Source organism: Malaya genurostris, chromosome 2 (assembly GCF_030247185.1).
Source record: "Malaya genurostris strain Urasoe2022 chromosome 2, Malgen_1.1, whole genome shotgun sequence".
NCBI lineage: Eukaryota > Metazoa > Arthropoda > Insecta > Diptera > Culicidae > Malaya > Malaya genurostris.
The window spans coordinates 17,446,725-17,465,656 of record NC_080571.1 but is presented as its reverse complement, the minus strand read 5'-3'; the positions used below and the strand labels follow the sequence as shown (position 1 = coordinate 17,465,656).

The following is an 18,932-nucleotide window of genomic DNA, read 5'->3' as shown; positions in this document are numbered from 1 at the left end:
TCTGGCCGGATTTGGCTTCAGCCCACTACGCAAACTCCGGTTGTCAAAAAATAATGCACAATTCGTGGAAAAAGACATCAACCCACCGAACTGCCCGGATCTTTGGCCAATTGAAAAGTATTGGCAATTGTCAAGCGGCACTTTCGGAAGGAAGGTACAGTGTCCCAAAGCATGAAGGAGTTAAAAAAAAACTGGACAGCTGCCACCAGGAAAGTCACAAAAGTAACTGTGCAGAATTTAATGAAGAATGTCAAGTTCAAAGTGCGAGCGTTTCATAGAAACTAGGATTTTCTTCAATATAATCAGTGAAATGCATAAAAGCGTAATTTTTCTACAATATATCGAAAACTGAAGTCAATTTTTTTTTTTCGCTTTTTTATTCAATAATCAATGTTGCCTGCTTCTTTTTGATACACTCCTTATGACATTATTTACTCAAAGCTTTTTTCAATTCGGGACATATAGCTGGCATGAAAAAAGTCTTGTACATTATAACGGAATTAATGTTCAATTTTCATATTCGCGAACAATCCGAACTCTTAAACAGAAATAAGTTCTTTCAGGGGCTAGTCTAATTTTAAGCTGTTTATATCGAACTGCTAGGTTACATAATAGTTCAACATAAACTGTTATGCACTGATGAGTCTAAGGCGAGATGTAAATAAATTAGAAATGAATTTTCGATACAAATTATTTAGAATCGTCATAAAATAATATACTATATAATAATATACATGATGGGGTCTCGTTTTTCCGAAAGAAGAAGGTTGAATAAATTTGCCAAAAAGTACTTGATGTGGCAGGCGGTCTGTGATTACGGCTCAGCGAGCTCAGTAAGCCATAAAAAACGACCGGTAGCATCAACGGTCAATCATATAAAGAATAATGTCTTTAGAAGCTGCTGCCTCCCTTTCTTGAGTCTCACGAAGATCATAGACAGGATCTGGTCATTTCGCCAAAAGCCTTTTCGCTGAAAGTCATTTCGCCGAAAAGGTGTTTTCACCGAATGGCGTTTCGCTGAGAGGGTAATTTCGCAGAATCGTACAATTGTCTTAATATCGTGTTAGGAATCAATTTAAAATAAAGAAAGATGCTGACCTAAAATCATACATCACAATTATTTCCTATTTGAAAATACAGATTCATTCATTTTACCATGTTTCACTCAGTAGGAATAATCTCTTAGTCGTGTTTTTCAGATTGATTTATAATCCTCAAAATTGAGCTTCCCGGAATACTTATAGGCTTTGCGAACGGCTTAGCATCACAACATTTACTTTGATGTACCTACAAGGCGCGGTACTTTTTCGTTAACTGAGCGCAAATGAATACGTCATCTAGCAGGCATGAAAACAAAGAAATAGTTATCTTTATCTAAAGGAATATATTAACGTTTCTCGTCTGAAACAGTCGTCTGAAACAGTTAATACAATACTACATTGCAGTAACGGTCGTTTAATCATATTCAAAAGTTAAGCGATATTCTTCATGCTCAAAACGATAGTTTTAGTTGAAAAATTCTTTCGATGAAATTACTTTTTCGGTGAAACGACCCTTTCGACATAATAGTCCTTTTGGTAAGATGACTTTCGGAGAAATGACATTCAGCAAAGTGGGATTCGGTGAAGGTGAAACTCTGTTTTGGCTGGATCTAGCATCGTTCCATAACGCCAAACCAGTGATGAAGTGATACGAAGCCTACAAGGATACGAATCCATGGCCATGATTTTGTGAGAAAATCCCATGAAAATTTTCATGATATAAATTTGTTTGCTTATAATATCATTAATAATAGGGATGGTCTCATGAGAAGACACGTTTCATGATTTTCATAATTTCTTAATCATGGTGTAGGCAATGAATTTTTATCTGTGTACGATGTTGTTTTTGTGTCAAAGGAGGCAAATCTGCCAAACTACCCGATCAGATGTTGTATCAAATTTTGATAGTATAAATAATACAAAACGTGTCTAAATTTCATGGATTGTATCTGATTAAATAATATTCATGAGTGAATCTGACAGTTATTTCATGCTGAATAACATTATTTTCAGTCGTATTTTCTTTACAACATTGTAATTTTTTTTCGTCCTATTATTGCAGGCACATTTTCTACAAACGGCAACAGAAGCGGCTGATCGATGCGACGCACGGAAAGGGGACCGTAGCTAAGCAAAAAGAGAAGTAATAATAAAAAAAAATCACACCCATTTAACACACCAAGCTTAGTAATTATCACACACTTTCGTACACTCACAAGAAAATGGCACCAACGAGAGCTGTCAAGTAATAAAACTCACCAAAAACGGTTCAGGTTTCAGAAACAACAAATAGACAAAATGAAAACCAAAAAGCATTGGAACGCAGCAAGCGTCAGCATCATCACAACGACAAACAAACACACACACATACGCATACAACCGAATGGACCCAAAATGGGACACAAACTACAGTTTTGTTTTATTCTGAAATGTTGAAATTAGCCAGAGCAGGCCATGGCTGCTGGCAAGTTGTTGCGAAGAAAAGCAAAGTGAGAATAGAAAGCAAAAAAAAAACAGAAAAGTGTGGCCATAAAAGTTGTGACGGAAGCCCAAACCGGAAGTAAATATTTTTAGATGTTAGCACCGACGAATAAGTTTAATACTGTGGTTTTAGTTTAAGTTTGAATCGACCATTTTAAACACAGAGACGTAAGTATTTTAACATGAAAGCGACAAAACTATTCAAACCAAACGAATACAAAAAGAAAATAAATCTAATTATAACGTTATCAAAGGTAAACATTTGCATTTTATAAAGATGGTATAACCTGGTATCTTTTATACTCGTGCATAGAAACAAAAATAAAAACAAGTTAAACAATCGCTGAAGTGAAGGATATAAACAAAAGAAAAAAAACACCTGCTTTTCAAAGACACACGATTGACATGAAGTAAACAATTTTATAATACAACAATAACTCAATGTAAATAACCAAAGAAACTTAGCGAAATTCAGCAATTGTAAACGCACCATTTAAACAATTAAATTGATACCGATTTGTGTTACGTTTTGGTAGTGTGAACTGTGCCAAGTAAACGAACAGACCAAACTCAATGTTACTCACTGATCTTTACGAATGGAATTTGAAATGCTAATAATCAATCATAAACGTAAATTACACATTCGTAGCACCTAAAAAAAAAGACATTGTCGTAAGCAAAACCTAAACCATCGAAAATGAGACCAACTGACGCGGTCTAAGCTTAAACAAACAAACAAAAAAAAACAGAAGATCAAATATAATCTCTCGGTGTGAATTGAAAAGGTATCATTTTTTTTTTGCTAAATCAAAGTGTTATTGCTTAAACAACCCCAAACGCTAATAATCGTAGTCATAAAACGGAACGGAATAATCAGGACAAAAGCCGAACCGAAAAAACGACGGATGGCAGCATCCGTCGTGGGGCCGAGAAATTAAACAAACAAACAACCGAAAAGCCCTGGGATCGGCCGGAATCGAGGGCAGAAGAATCCAGAGCACAAATTTTTACGACCGACGGAAGGATAATGAGCGAATGGGGTATGAAAGGAGGACGAATATGGATACAACAGTCCGGAACGATTTCCCGTGTTTCCATTTTCGGCGTAGAAATGGCGGTTCTTACCTTTCTCATAGATGGAATGGATCGTTGTTTGACTGTCATCACCGAATCGGTGTGACCCGCGGATGTGCTCGCTTTTTTTCGCTGCAGAACAGAAATATCTTTTCCGCGGAAGTGGCTCGGTTTTTGTATTCATTTTTTTTTATTCGAATACGGATTTTGAAATAGCATGCAAACTTTATTCTACTTTTTTTTGTCTCTCAAAATTTAATCACCCATCCGCTAGTATCCGGATTAGGGACGACGGACACTGGACGGGCGTGGATCCACCTGGTGCAGATAAACAACAGGAACGGTCCCGACAACGGTAGCTCCGATCGTCATCATCGGATGGGGGGTGGGGTGATGTTTGGCGACAAACACGTGCTTTAGGAGAGTCCCGATTTATTGCGGACCGAGAGACACGACCGGACCCGGAAAACAAATATTATGATTTTTATCCCGTGTGACAATTCCCCACCCGTGATTGGCACGTTTTTCCACCGTTGAACGGGGCAAGGTGGTAAACGATTCTGCAGATGATATTGAAGCAGAACGATGAACGGTTGTCAAAACCGGAAAATATGGCAACGTCGTAAAACGACGGATTCCTTCCCCCTTGATTATCAGTGCTGTTATGACTTTCGGAACCCGCACCCCCGGTGCTGGGTCGCCCGTCGATGGGGATGGGGACTTCCTGTTTGTAGCTCGTAGTTGATCATAGTCAAAAAAGGGGAAATCGTAAAGTTTCATTGAGCTGTGGAATCTTAAATTGGACTGTTACTGCTCTGGAAAGATTTGGTGAGACTGCATAGGCTGTTATTGTTGATTTTGGGAATATTTAGCGCAAGTATCGCACTGTTGAACGCGCTGCTTTATCTGATCATTTATTCCGGGCCAAAACACTGTGTCTCGCGCCAGTTTGGTGGTGGCTTCGATACCCGAATGAGATCGATGTAACTTTTCAAGAATTTCCTTTCGGAAATTTCGAGGAATAAAAATCCGATCGTTGCGCAAAACTAGTCCATTCACGGTGCTTAGTTCGTGTTTGTACTTCCAGTATACATGGATGTTTGCTGGCACTTCGTCATATCTTTTTGGCCAACCGTTGATAATGAAGCCGGCAATCACTTGCATTTCCGGATCCTGTTGGGATTCTGATCGTATTTCATTCACTCGTTCGTCTGATATGGGTAGATGTTCCGTGATGTTTATATGTTCTACATCTAGTGCATAGATTTCGAAGTTCTCACAATTGCCTACATCACTCGGTGTAATGGTTGCTCTTGACAACATATCTGCTATGATGACCTCTTTACCTGGAGTGAACCTCAAAGCTGTCTGGTATCTCTGTAAACTCAACACCATTCTTTGGATTCTTAGTGGTCAACGGTTTCTGAAAAATCTTGATAAGCGATTGGTGATCAGTTTGTACCGCAACAGGTTTGCCGAGAATGTATATTTCGAATCTGCGACAAGCAAACAGGATCGCCAAGGTTTCTTTCTCGATCTGTGCATAGCGACGCTCAGTAGCACTAAGGGTCCTTGACGCGTAGACGGCTGGCTACCCTTCTTGAAGGAGCACCGGGTCAAAATATCGAAGGATGGGAGCAGATGTCACTTGTTGTTTTAGACTGCTGAAAGCTTCTTCTTGTTCACTAGACCAAACCCATGGTTCTTTCTGGTATGTCAGTCTTCGCAAAGGTTCGGCTACCGAGGAGAGGCTTGGAAGATACCGAGCAAGGTATGTTATCGTTCCAAGAAAACGTTGCATGGAAGGTACGTCTGTCGGTTCCGCCATTTTAAAAATACCATTAACTTAGTCAGGATCTGGTTTAATACCAGACGACGTTAGAATGTGACCAAAAAATCTCACGCTCTCTTGGCAGAGTTTGATTTTTTCTGGATTCAGCCTTAAATGTTTTTCCTCCATTCGTCTCAGAAAAGCTTGCAGGTTTTGATTATGATCCACCATTGCTTCCGCTACGGTATCACCACAACCGAAAATCATGAAATCATCCATTAGTTCTCGTACGTTTCGCAGTCCTTGTATTGCTTCGTGTGCTTTCAACTGAAAAATCTCGGGTGCTGGAGCTATTCCCATTGGCATACGAAGCCATTTAAAACGACCAAATGCTGTCCAACAAGTAGTTAACCTCGCACTTTCTTCGTCGAGAGACACCTGCCAAAAACCCGATTTGGCATCGACAGTTGTAAAAACTTTTGCATTCGCCAATTCCGGAAGCAGCTCATCTAAAGTCAGCATTTGGTAGTGCGGTCTTTTGAGCACCTTGTTTAGTAAAATTGGATCGATACATACCAAATTGCTCACCCAATCCGTATGCTGATTCTCTTCCGCTATACTGCCTTCTTGTTCCATCTCCGCCAACACTTGGCGAAGCTCCTCCCTAAGGTTCACAGCTATGCGTCGAGGATGCTGCACCACCGGTGCAACGTTTTGGTCTACCTCCAAATGCACTTTACCATCCAGTTGTCCTAATCCTGAGAAAACGTTTGGATGTTGCTTTAGGATTCGTTGAGCTGTTAGTTTATGATCTTCCACTATCGATGAACACAATTGGATCAGCTTCAAGTGAAGACATGATTTCAACGATAGAATCGGTTCTAATTCGAAATTCACGACGTGGAAAACTGCTTTGTATCGGATACCATCGTGTTCACAATCAATAACTGTTCTCCGCCGATCACTTTCAATGTGGCTTTATTATTGTCTAGCTGTAATTTTCTGGTTGCCAGCATTTCCATGGCGTTCCGTTTACCGATCACGTTACAGGACGCTCCAGTATCTAATAAACATCGTTTTGGCTTGCGTTGATTATTGACATCGAAGAAAATAATGTTCGCCTTTAGTAGTGTTTCGTCACTTTGATTTACTCCGTACAAATACTGGCACAGTGAAATGGATTCCTCGTCACTTTCCTGCTCGCGATGCTCACTTCGCTGTTCTTCGACGTTGTAGAGTTTTTTCTTTTGCTGCTTGGCTTGGGTGGTCATTCCAGATCCTGATGGTTTGCATTGTTCCTTTTTCTTCTTGCACGCAATCTCATAGCCACAAGTTAAAAATTCTTCTTGCTTCTGATCCGAGGGCGGACTTAAAGGTGGCTACTTTGATACGTTCGTCCAGCTGCTCAACTCCTGATGCGATAAGGTACGTTTCGAACTCATCCTTCCATATATTGACATTTTCCCGGAGGTTTCCGTTTGTTTTCAATGGCTCCGGAAAAGGGATGCTGCTGTTGATAATCGGCCGAGCTACAGCTTGCTGCTGTTCACCTTGTTCCATTTCTCCGATTTGTGTACTAATTGTATCGATAGTTTCCAATTTCGCAAATGACTGTTTCGAGACTATTGCGCAGTTAAAAAATACCCGTTATCTGACACCATGTTATAATGCGTGTTGTCTACTCGAAGGGTGGGTAAAAACTGTTTATTTCGGGTTCCGTTTTAAGCGGATACAATGTGGAGGGGAAATATAAGTGAGAGTTACAATATGGTATAAAATAAAGGTAAAGGTTATCAACTGCAGTAGTATTGATACAAACGTGTGATAATCGTCTAACACTGAGTCCACTCAAAGATAGAAAAAGTCACAGAGAAGATGTTTTTTTGTGCTTGAGTGGAAGGTAAAGACAGAGCGGGAAGACCGGTGTGTGTGATGCACAGAGAAGGAGCAAGACACTGTACAATCGTATGAGTAATGTCAACAATGAATCTTCCATATGGTTGAAAAATAAACAAACCAGTTTATTCTGCTTAGAATAGCAATTCGAAAAAAGCGAAAATCTTATTCTAAAACTTTTCCGTTTTTCTGAAAACTGCTCGTGAAAAATTATTTAAGTTTCAGCTTACCTTATTTCATCCAAAAAGTCATGCTTAATATTTGTTTGAGAATAAATCATTGCTAAAAGAGATTGTTTTAGACTCAAGCCACTTTGATAAAATGGTTGCACTGCATAAATAACACATGGATCAATAAGTCCCGAGACTAAAGCAGAGATGGCGCTCGTAGTAAACCAGTAACCACGTTTTTCTAGAGTACTAACCTTTGCTTGAAACGGGACAAAATTTTAAGTCGATCCGACCAGAAACAGCTGAGTTATCGAGGTTGGAGTAAAGTCGTTTTGTAGTTTGTTTAAAAAATGGAAAAAAAACGAGTTTCGTGTTTTGATAAAACATTGTTTTTTAACGGGTAAAAACACCGTGCAAGCGAAACAATGGATTGAAAAAAAATATCCGGACTCTTGTCCATCAAAAGCAACGATTTGTCGGTGGTTCGCCGAGTTTAAACGTGGTCGTACCGACACAAATGACGCGGAACGCTCGGGTAGACCTATGGAAACCGTTACACCGGAAAATGTGAGTGAAGTGACAAAAATTATAATAAAAGATCGTAAAGTGAAGCTCCGTGAGATTGCTGAGATGACACAGATATCATATGGAAGTGTATTTACTATCCTTCATGAAAAATTGAGCATGAAAAAGGTTTTTTCCAAGTGGGTGCCGGGATTGCTTTCGATGGAACAAAAACAGCCTGCCACAAGTCGATGAAAACAATGGCGAAATTGAACGAATTGGGCTTTGATCTGCTTCCCCACCCCCCATACTCGCCAGATTTAGCCCCCAGTGACTACTGCCTTTTTGCTGATCTTAAAAAAATGCTCCAGGGAAAAAGATTTGGCTCAAATGAGGAGGTCATCGCTGAAACTGAAGCTTATTTTGAAGCGAAAGATAATTATATATATTATATATAAACATGGTATTGAAAAATTGGAAAAACGTTGGAACCATTGTATCACACTAAAAGGTAATTATGTTGATGAATAAAAAAAAATTTGCAAAAAAATGTTGTTTTCATTGTTAGTCTCGGGACCATGTGTTAAATGTACACGCTCATTCAATGTTACTCTCCATTGAGTAATTTGTACTCACTTTTGCTTATTTAATTCAAATGTCAAAAAGTGAGTAATACTAATTAAGAAGACTGAGTAACTTCTACTCAGTTTTTAAATTGACAACAAGTTTTACTCACAGAGCTTTGACAACGTTGTGAGAAAATTTACCTTCACTGAACTTTTCCCTTTGTCGGAGGCGGAACCATATTATAAGGGCACATTATCGAAATGCTTACTATACACATCAAAGCAATTCGCGCAGGTTGAAGACGGTAAGAAAGTGTTCAGTCATATAGCAAGTATTTTAATTATTTTTCTATATAAGAATACATCAAAGCATTTCTACGAATGCTGTACAAAATGCCAGTACGTGGGCAACGTAGGAAGGCATACGGATTCTTTCCAATGGCCGATGAACAGGTAGCGGCTTCCTTCATTCGTTGAATAGAAGTAAGTCAGTATTTGTTTAAAGCAAAAGATTCCTTATTCAATTCGAATGATATTGAGTAATATTTACTCACTCGAGCTACTTTTCCCATTTGTAGCACTGAGCAAATGTTACTTAGAATTTGACAAATACCATATTTGCTCAAAAGTGAGTACTATAGAATAGTTCCACTTTTAACGAAAGTAAGTGAAATTGTACTCACTTTAGAGTAACATTGAACGAGCGTGTATAGATCTATTTTTTTTTATAAAAGATATTTTTATTCAGGCCTATTTGCGTACAAGCTTTACGTGGCCGATTGAGCTGAGTTTTTAGCTAAAAATTTTTTCGTATTGGATCTCGTTGTCACCCTTTTTCTAGGGGGAGAGGAGCTTCCATTTCCCTCCTGCGAGGATTGAGAGGCAGTTTGTTCGTGGTTCGTCTCGTCATCCATTGCCGTGGTATTGTTGTTGATTTCGTTGCTAGTTGCTGTAGATGCGCCTTGTTGTACATTGTTTGCAGTTGCTGGTTGGTTGGATGGTAAGCTGTTAACTGCAGCTGGTGTACTTTGTTCTATAGGGGATACGTTGGATGGTTGTTGGTGACTGTCACAGGTGTACCGGAGTTGCTTGGGGTTGGTGTGAAGAAAGCACCGTTGTCCTTTGGTGTGGTTGTCTCCTTGTCCAGTTCATCGCATGGCTTACCGTAGTGAACAGTTTTTTGGCAATATTGACATGTGGCCATCTGATTGTCATAAGTAACAAATGATTTGCACGGGATTCTTGTATCCTGACCGAAAGTCACATAAGAAGGTATAAGCCTCTTCAAGCGCATGGGTAACAAACGTACGCCATTTTGAAAACCGAGGAAAAAGTTATTCCACTTTTCTTTTTCGATGGAGAGAATGTCTTCGTATTGGGACATAGTTTTTCGAATTTAAGGATCGATGACGCTTGAGGAAAGATCATGCACACGCACTTCTATAGCACTATCTTCCATATACACTGGAATGTTGTACTTGATATATTCATGCTCCACATAGTGCACATTATTATTGTCTTTAGCGAATTGAATTGCATCCAACTCTTTATAAAACTGGATGTAAATAACATTGTTTGTCTTATTGCATTGAAGTAAATGCACACGTTTAATGTCAATTTGCATTTGCTCTTTAGGCAAACCTTAAAGTTCTCGTATCGAAGGTTAAATTTTGCACTGCCTGAAGTCAACAACAATTGTATTCCTTCGTGTCGGCGGTAGCTTTTATTCGTTTGGTTCACTCATTTCGAGATAGTTCTATTGTTCACTACACAATACTGTATTTGGTTTCTTCTGTCCCGAACGTAAGCGGTTTTGTTTTATCGACTGACTTGGATGAGATATTATGAAAGCGAACTGTGTATAGATTTATGACATACGTACCAAATGAAATGTACGTAATACACAAATTACCAACACAAGTAAGCTTGGTTTACATTTGATCCTGAATAGAAGATGCAACGTGTTATGAAACCTGAGCCTTGAGCGGCTTAAGAATCAAGAGTAAACCAACCATTTTATTTGGTACGTATGCCATAGTATTCATATATGCAGTGCAACGAGTTTATCAAAGTGGCTTGCAGTTACAAACACTCTTTTTAACAATAATTTTACTCTCAAATGAATGCTAAGTCTGACATTTTGGATGAAATATCAGTTTTGATCAATTTTCCACCAACGTTTGATGGAAAATTGCTTACATTTTATGAATGTAGATTTTGATTCCCTAATAAAAAAAGTTAGCAACACTGCTTCAATGCATTTGTATTAGATTGCGCTACACAAAATAAACAAAACTAAATATTTTCTGTTACAAAAGCAGTTTTCCGGAAAAATAAATAGTTTTACGACAACATTCCACATCCATTGCCTTTCGCGTGTTAAATTAATGGTTCCTTTTTGCGGGTTTACTTATAGAAGGTACGTAAATCTTTATATCGCAATAATTTCTGCAATAGGAAATCCATATAGGAATGTGTTTGTTGGTAATCAAATGTGTCAGTGGAAGTAAGCTGAAACTGAAATAATTTTTCTCAGACAGTTTTAAGGAAAACGGAAGAGGTTTAGACTACGAGTTTCGCTTTTCTTGAATTGCAATTTTAAGCAGTATGAACCGATTGGTTTGTTTTCCAGCCATATGGAAGATTTATTGATTGAAATCAGAAAAGGCATTTGTTTTTACGCACACATTGTTGACATTACTCTTGGATAAAGTCATTTGTTGGAAGTTCTTAATTTTATAATTGACTTGAATATGACAAGTTTCTCACTAAATCATATTGGCAGTTGGCGCTATTTCCTCAGTTTTAAATGAAGCATTCTGAACATGTAGACTTTGTCTTAAAATGTCACATTGCATACTTTGCTTTTCTAAAATTAATCTAGACTGTCGTTTAAAATGGGCTAAACTTTTTGAACCCTCTTCATTCCAATAGTTGACGAAAAATGACAAAACCTATAAAGAAATATTATACTATTGATATTAAAAAAATACTGAAAAACTTCCATATCAAGTGCTACACTAAAAAAATGAGTTTAAAATTTTAAAATCTATTTACAAAAAACTACAAGGATCAGTCCCATAGGGTTGTTCGGGCCATTGATGTGTAACAAGGCAACCCAAAATTTCTAATGATCGACATTTTTAATCACTCGTCACACTTTTGAATTCGCAATTGCACAAGAGTCTGCTTAGATTGATCTTTATTAGGAACCAACACCGAACACGTGAACTCAGAATATAGACTCTGTTTGTTTATATTTGTATTTGTTTTGTAGCCGACGAAATTACATAAATATCTCAAATGTATGCTATTACATCTTTGTACATACTTGCGATACGGATTTCGCTATTTAAGCTTATCTTCGCCAAGCTTGTGTTCAAGTTTTGAATGCAAGCGGTTATTTTTATAGCGTTAAGTTTCTCTACCATTCTTCGATTTCGGTTGAATTGATAAACTTTTTCTCATTAATAATCGGGTTCATCTTATATAAATTAGAAATTAATCTTATGCACTCAAAATTTACCCTGGGGTAGTTGTCAATTTCTCAGGCGGAACGACTTAACATGGAATTTTATTCGATCTTGCATGACACAAGATCAGAGCATACCAATCAAAGCTTCAAATTGTTTTATGGCACTTTTTGTCGTGCTGTCTAGCAACAACCTACCTCTAGCATGCTACGCATAGGACTGAAACATTAGCCAGGGCCGGTGAAACATGTTAAACCCAGATGGGTAATTTTTCATACCGGGGAGAAAGACCCACTATTTTGAAGTATGTATTCCTCTATTCTAATGGAAATGATATTTATCCCTAAAATGTGCAAAGTCGTTTTTTTAAATAAAATATTGTTTCTATAAAACTTTTCATGAAACGCGTAAATTAGAAGTTTGAAGAGTTTTCGGCACAAAGTTTTGAAACAAAATTTCGCATCTAAGGTTTAAGCTGGTTTCAAAACCGCTTCTAATATTTGTTTTCAATATTGAGGCAGCAGTCTTTTGTGATCCGTTTCAACTTATTTGTGTCTGCGAACTTTCAAAATTATTTCTTTGAGAATTTTGGTTATACTGATCGTTTAGTTTGTTCAGGTTGTTGATGGAAAGTGCTGAATTCGTTCATCCAGTACTCCATGATCATCGAGGTCATCCTGCATATCCTCGAATACGAAAAAACAATCGATTTTCGATCAAAATGTGTCTCACCAAATGCATAAACAGTCTAGCCACTGATGTGCATAACACATTAATCAAAATGTCCCGGGACTGACTCGGAGATCACGTTCAAAGAACATATGTCAAAATTTAACATCAATAGCACCACGAACACTGAATCTACCGACATATAAGTGACGAATTTATGAAAAATGATAAGTGTGTTCTCCACTAGGATCCATTAAAAATAAAGGTTTGTGGTATTATGATTTTGAACGTGGCCCAATGAAACAGTCAACCGGAAATATTACGCAAGTTTTGATAATCGTAATGTATGAAGTCCCGGGGTGGCGATTCAATGCATAAGGCACTGGTCTTACAAACCAGCTGTCGTATGTTCGAGCCCCGACCTGGAACGATTCTTAGTGTCAGTAGGATCGTAGCACCAGCCATGCAATGGTTCTGTACACTCTGAATCGGCTGCGAAGTCTGGTGAAACAGAAGGTCAAATTCCACTACAGAAATGTAATACCAAGGCTTTGCTTTTGATGTATGAACGCAAAATCAAAATTTGTGACATTAGATGTGCTGAGGTGGTTAGCAGATGAACTGTAAATTCTTTAACGATCTTGTACGACAATCTGAGCATAAAAAAATCTTTTCCAAATGGGTGCCGTGTTCGCTCATAATCAACAAAAGTCTACCGCAATAAAATGGAACTCGTTGGTATTAAACAGTGGACGAAACATGGATCCACTATTTTTATCCGGGACTTGGAAAGCCATCTGAAAATGTAACAGGTAGCTGGAACAATCATGGCATCAGCTTTTAAGATGTTCAAGGTATAATTAACATCAACTATCTTGAACAGGAAAGTACCATCAGTGATTATTACATTGAGTTAGTGATGCGATTGAAGAGCGAAGTAAAGTAAAAAACGGCCTCATAAGAATAACAAAGAAATCACCGTTAACCAAGTCAATGCACCGTGCCATAAGTCGATGAAAACAATAAAGAAATTAAACGAATTGGGCTGCGATCTGTTTCCTCACCCGCGTTATTGACAATTACCTAGCCCCCAGCGATTGTTTGTCCTTTGCTGATCAGAAAATGACAAATCATTCCATAAGGATGGTATTGAAAAATTATTAAAGTGCTAGAACGATTGTATGTCATTTGATAATGATAATGTTGATGAATAAAAAATACTCCTGCACACGAAATTATGTTTTCCTGGTTAGTTCCTGGACTTTTGGAACGATGTGTACTAGTCTATTCGATACAGAATCATGGTTTTTTATGAGTGATGTTCATAAAAGCGAACTTATGTATACAAAACTGTCGTATTTATTAAAGAAAACCATGACAAAGATTTTCGTTACTAACTGAAGTTTCGATCACCTATTATCTGAAATATGATTTTATAGATATAGATTCATCTACTCCAATCGAAGTGTAGAAATATTTCTATCTAATGCATTTTATGTAATAATATGGAAAATCAATTAAAAATGATTGAGATATAGATGTTCAAAACCTGAGCGCTGTTTGTACGGTTTTCAGCATTTTGAATTTTCTCATCAGTATAAAAAACTACAAGGATCAGCCCCATGGGGTTGTTCGAGCCGTTGATGTGGAACAAGGCAACCAAAATTTCCAATGATTGACATTTTCAATTAATCGTCACACTTTTGAATCCGCAAATGCACAAGAGTCTGCTTAGACCCTTATTAGGAATCAACACCAAACACGCGAGCCCAGATTATAGACTCTATTTATCGTGATTTGTATTTGTTTCGTAGCCGACGAAACTACATCAATAGCCCAAATGTATACAATTAAATGTTTGTACATGCTTGCGATACGGATATCGATATTTAAGCTTCTCTTCACCAAGCTTGTGTTCAAGTTTTGTATGCAAGCAGTTATTTTTATAGCGTTTCTCTACCATTACTACCATTTTGCGATTTCAGTTGAAGCGATAAAATATTTCTCATTATCAATCGAGTTCATCTTATATAAATTAGAAATTGGTCTTATGCACTCAAAATTTACCCTGGGGTAGTTGTCAATTTCTCAGGCGAAACGACATAACATGGGATTTCATCCAATCTTGCATAACACAAGATCAGAGCATACCAATAAAAGCTTCAAATCGTTTATGGCACTTTTTATCTTGCTGTGTAGCAACAACCTACCTCTAGCAAGCTACGCATAAGACTGAAACGTTAGCTATAATTTCGCTTCTATTTGTAGATTCGCTTTTGCTTTGCTTTTGCTTTGATTGACCAATCAGAGCGCTGCTTTCCCTTTGATATATCGCTTACTCCTTCAAAACTGTCGACTATGGCAGGGAAATCCGGTATGCCGGAGATTTTGTGCAGCCGAAATAGGACACTGCTAGCTATTAATCAACATTTCAATGATATAAAATTAAAAATACATGGCTATGAACATTCAAATCAATACGTAGAAATATTTCCAATCATTTTGATTTTATTTATGTGAAGATATAGAAGGTGAGACGTGACAAGGCTCATTTCATCATGTAGAAATCTTTTAGTAACTTAACTTTCACTTTCTACCAGAGAAGTTGACCATGAACATCTGCCGGAAAATTCCAATAAAGGTCTTCTACCATTTACTATTAAGTCCGGCAATGCTACCAGTAGTTACTTTCTACTTGCTACTGCATTCTTTTTTTGTCAGTTCGGAATGTAAAGAGTAAAAAACCTTTATCGGTATTTTCCGGTATATCAGAGACTCGAATGATTCGCATTGATGAGATGCTTAAGCTCGCCTTACATCCTTACTCCTCTACCTTGATTCAGCTTCGCTTTTGCATCGATTGACCAATCAGAGCGATGCTTTCCCTTTGATGTATCGCTTACTCCTTCAAAATCGTCGTCTATGGCAGGGAAACCCGTATGTCGGAGATTTTTAGCAGACAAAATGGGACACTGCTCGCTACTAATCAAAATTTCAATCATTTATAATTGAAAATGCGTGGCTTGATACATTCAAATCGAATCTTAGAAATATTTCCAATCAAATAATGAAATAATAATAATAATTGATACTAAATAGACTGAGCTGTAAGTGTTTAAAACCTGACCACATTTCTACGTGTGTTTTTCCTTGAGATTCTGATTTGCACCCCTATATAGAAAATAAAGATGTGTTCCACAAAAAAAAAACATTAGTTTTTGATAAAAAATCGAAAACTAAACTAAGCTGAAAGTCATTATCATCCAAGAATTATATGAATTTCAATTTAAGAGGAGTATCAGTAATGGACAAGAGAAAGTTTTTTTTTATTCGTAGCTGTCTGTGCTCTAGAACAGACGGAAAAATTTTTCGCTTGTCATTTTTCCGTTTTAATTACAGACAATATAGCCCTTCTGAAAGCTGTAAATGTGTACAGAAATAGGCTTCACTTTGGGTGAAGCAAATACTGCTTCGTACAAATTTAATTCATTTCTCAATTTTCGAATCTTGCCACGTAAGATTTGGTATCTCAAATTATTTACCCTTTTTCGAAATTCATAACTTATTAAAATCTCAAACCAATTTGATTGATTCTGCGAAGCCCAAAACATGTCTAGATCAGTACTTACGAAGCATACTACGAAATATTGTGTGTGTGTGTGTGTAAAAAACTTTTGAGAAACTTTCATTTGAATTGGTAATAGCACTTGACTTGAATTTGTCAATTAAATTTGATTACGTTCCGAACGAACTCTGCGGATTTATGAACTAGGTTTGCGTTTCCAATCACAACTGGCGTTTTTACACATAATTTTAAAAACTGCTCGTCCTAAATAGGAAATGAAATGAAAACGGATATTCAATGCACTGGTGAATTCGCAATTTTCGTATGAATCGAACAGATGAAAACTCTGTTTCGAATTACATTTCGCTCTGATGAAAAAAAAACAATTTCACTGATCTATTGGGGCCGTCCCCAACGGAATAAAACGTTAACCGAGTCCTGTCACGCAAGTCCATGTTCATTTTATTATCCGCACTGCACGTGGGACACCGAAATTCATAAGAAACTCAAACAACGGGATTGTTTTGTGTTTACCCGAAAGCTCTCACCGTTGTTAGCGCAGTTGGCCATGAGGAACAATCATTTTTTTTTGTTTCCCTCGGTTATTCATAAACCCATTCATCTACGCCACCATCAGGATTGCCATTCTATCCGAACTGTCAAATCACGTTCGGGTGCAGGTTGCCTAGACAGAGCAGATGTTTATTTTCAATCTGCAAAATTATTGTTAATCCCGGAATAATCTGGCATAAAATACATGCCGGAGAGTAGATTTCAGGTTCGAGTGACGAACGCGTTTCTCAAATATAGTATGAGTAAAAAAAATCCATGCTTTCAGAAATGGAGAGAGAGGGGTAATTGAAAACGTCTGTCAGTTCCCTCTGACAATCTGACACCACTGCGGGTAACCATTTCAATCAATGCCCAAACTCGATCGAACTATCATCCAAAATGGTCGGAAACGAGTGCTCGCCTGTTCAAGCACTGCTCTGGATTCCGTTGGTCCCTCCGGAAGAGTAATTAAAGTTAACATATTGAAATTAAATCAAACAACTGGAAGGGATTTTATCTCTCTCGTACCAGACTGTAATCAAAACATGTGAATTATTGAACTGTTAAAAAAACACGATCCAGCCTGTGACGCTCAGCTCTGGGTGGCACTGGACGAAAACCTGGACGCGAGGCGTCACGTAAAAGCAAATGAGTGTGTAGCAGTGTAAACAACAAAACAACAAAGAACAAAAAAAATCAGAACATACATAATACTGTAATCCAAGCGGATGATATAAATAACGTACTTAAATGAGCCGATGGTCGAAGCCCCAATCGATGTTCTCTTGCTTGCATTCAATGTAAAAAGCCTGTTCCTCTAAATGTCAGCCGCTGAAGATTGAACTGTGAAAAACTGTGTGTAGTTTTAGTTGTAAGGCTGAAAACCCGAAATGGAAATTTGCATTGGGAAATGGTAATAAATTTTTTTTCTCCAAATTATTGCACTTTTCAATTTTATATGGTCATACAATTTGATGTTTAGCAAATAAAACGTGAACTTTGAGCTTCGGTAAACAAATCAAAGAATGAAATCCATACATTGAAATTTCTTAGAACTGTTTTTTAGGTCAATTAAACATCCACAAAAAAAATGTTAGGAACTCTGTTTTTACACCAGCAGACTAGCATCCGATAAACAAACACGAAACAAATAAATAAATATAATCGAAAGTAAATAATTTGCATGTGACGATGTGTCTTTGTATATGTGTCATAACTTAAACGTGTTTTACACTATAGTAAATGGGCAAATCGGACAACGACCGTTCATTCAATAAATCCAATTAACTCATAATTCGATCGCATCAACGGCGGAACTGCAAGCAAAACAAAATTAAATAATAATAAAACAACAATTTCGATTCCGAGGTTATCCAAGTATGTCGGTCGGATGACGGCCATCGCTCTTTTTTTCATACTTCGCGAAGCCATTACCGGCCTGCTTGGATCGAAAACGCCTAAAACCACACACACAGAATGCACAAATCAGCGTGTAATTGCTTAATGTTACTCAATAATATGAAATAAAGTACAAGTCGTACGAGATAACTCTTAAAATATGAATTAAAACAGAAGCAATGGTCAAATTTGGCTGACATAGGAATACAGGGCTGTCGAAAAAAAGGAAAAATGTCAAACAGTCAAATTTGACCACGGCATGCTTGCACGAGTCCTAAACCCAACCGTAACAAGTTCAATAAAGTAGTACAATTTATTTTCCAAAATATGACCACAATCCGATCTCATTTATAAACGATGACAGCTTTTGTTTTTCCTCCTCAGGGAGTTTCGGTAAGCAAATCAAACGAATCGATCCCGACGGTAACGTATCACACTTTAATTCTCAATTTTTTTTTTTTTTTTGGTTTTATCCCAGGACCGATTCAGAGCAGCTCTTTGTCGATTGTATCGCCAATTCCCTCGCACAGGCCCGGATACTTTTTGCTACAGTTATCGCTGCATTTCGAGCACGGTTTACCCTTCCGGTAGACCGGTTTGCCGAGCACGGTCGTGAACGAGTAGTTACAGACGTAGTACACGTAGTTCCGTTTGTTATCCGGATTGAAGTACTTGGCGGCACTGCAGCCCACCTGCGTGATTCGGTCGTTCGCCATAAGCGCAAAATGTCCGATGTGAACTCTGTTCGGGTGTTTTTCAACATTAAATTTAC

The 18,932-nt window shown here is 37.7% G+C and overlaps 2 protein-coding genes across 3 annotated transcripts in view; one reads left to right on the top strand and one right to left on the bottom strand.

The window, feature by feature from the left end:
- LOC131428532 (RNA-binding protein asd-2) overlaps nucleotides 1-18,497 on the top strand; it is a 361,605-nt gene extending 343,108 nt beyond the window's left edge. For both annotated transcript variants that reach the window (XM_058592533.1, XM_058592534.1), the window contains one exon: nucleotides 2,104-18,497. The gene's annotated coding sequence lies outside the window, so the exon portion shown is untranslated. The remainder of the gene's footprint in view (nucleotides 1-2,103) is intronic.
- LOC131428533 (antigen 5 like allergen Cul n 1-like) overlaps nucleotides 18,460-18,932 on the bottom strand; it is an 18,729-nt gene continuing 18,256 nt past the window's right edge. Inside the window, exon 4 of the mRNA XM_058592535.1 lies at nucleotides 18,460-18,901. Within this exon, the coding sequence (XP_058448518.1) occupies nucleotides 18,646-18,901 (256 nt within the window). The 3' untranslated portion in view covers nucleotides 18,460-18,645. The remainder of the gene's footprint in view (nucleotides 18,902-18,932) is intronic.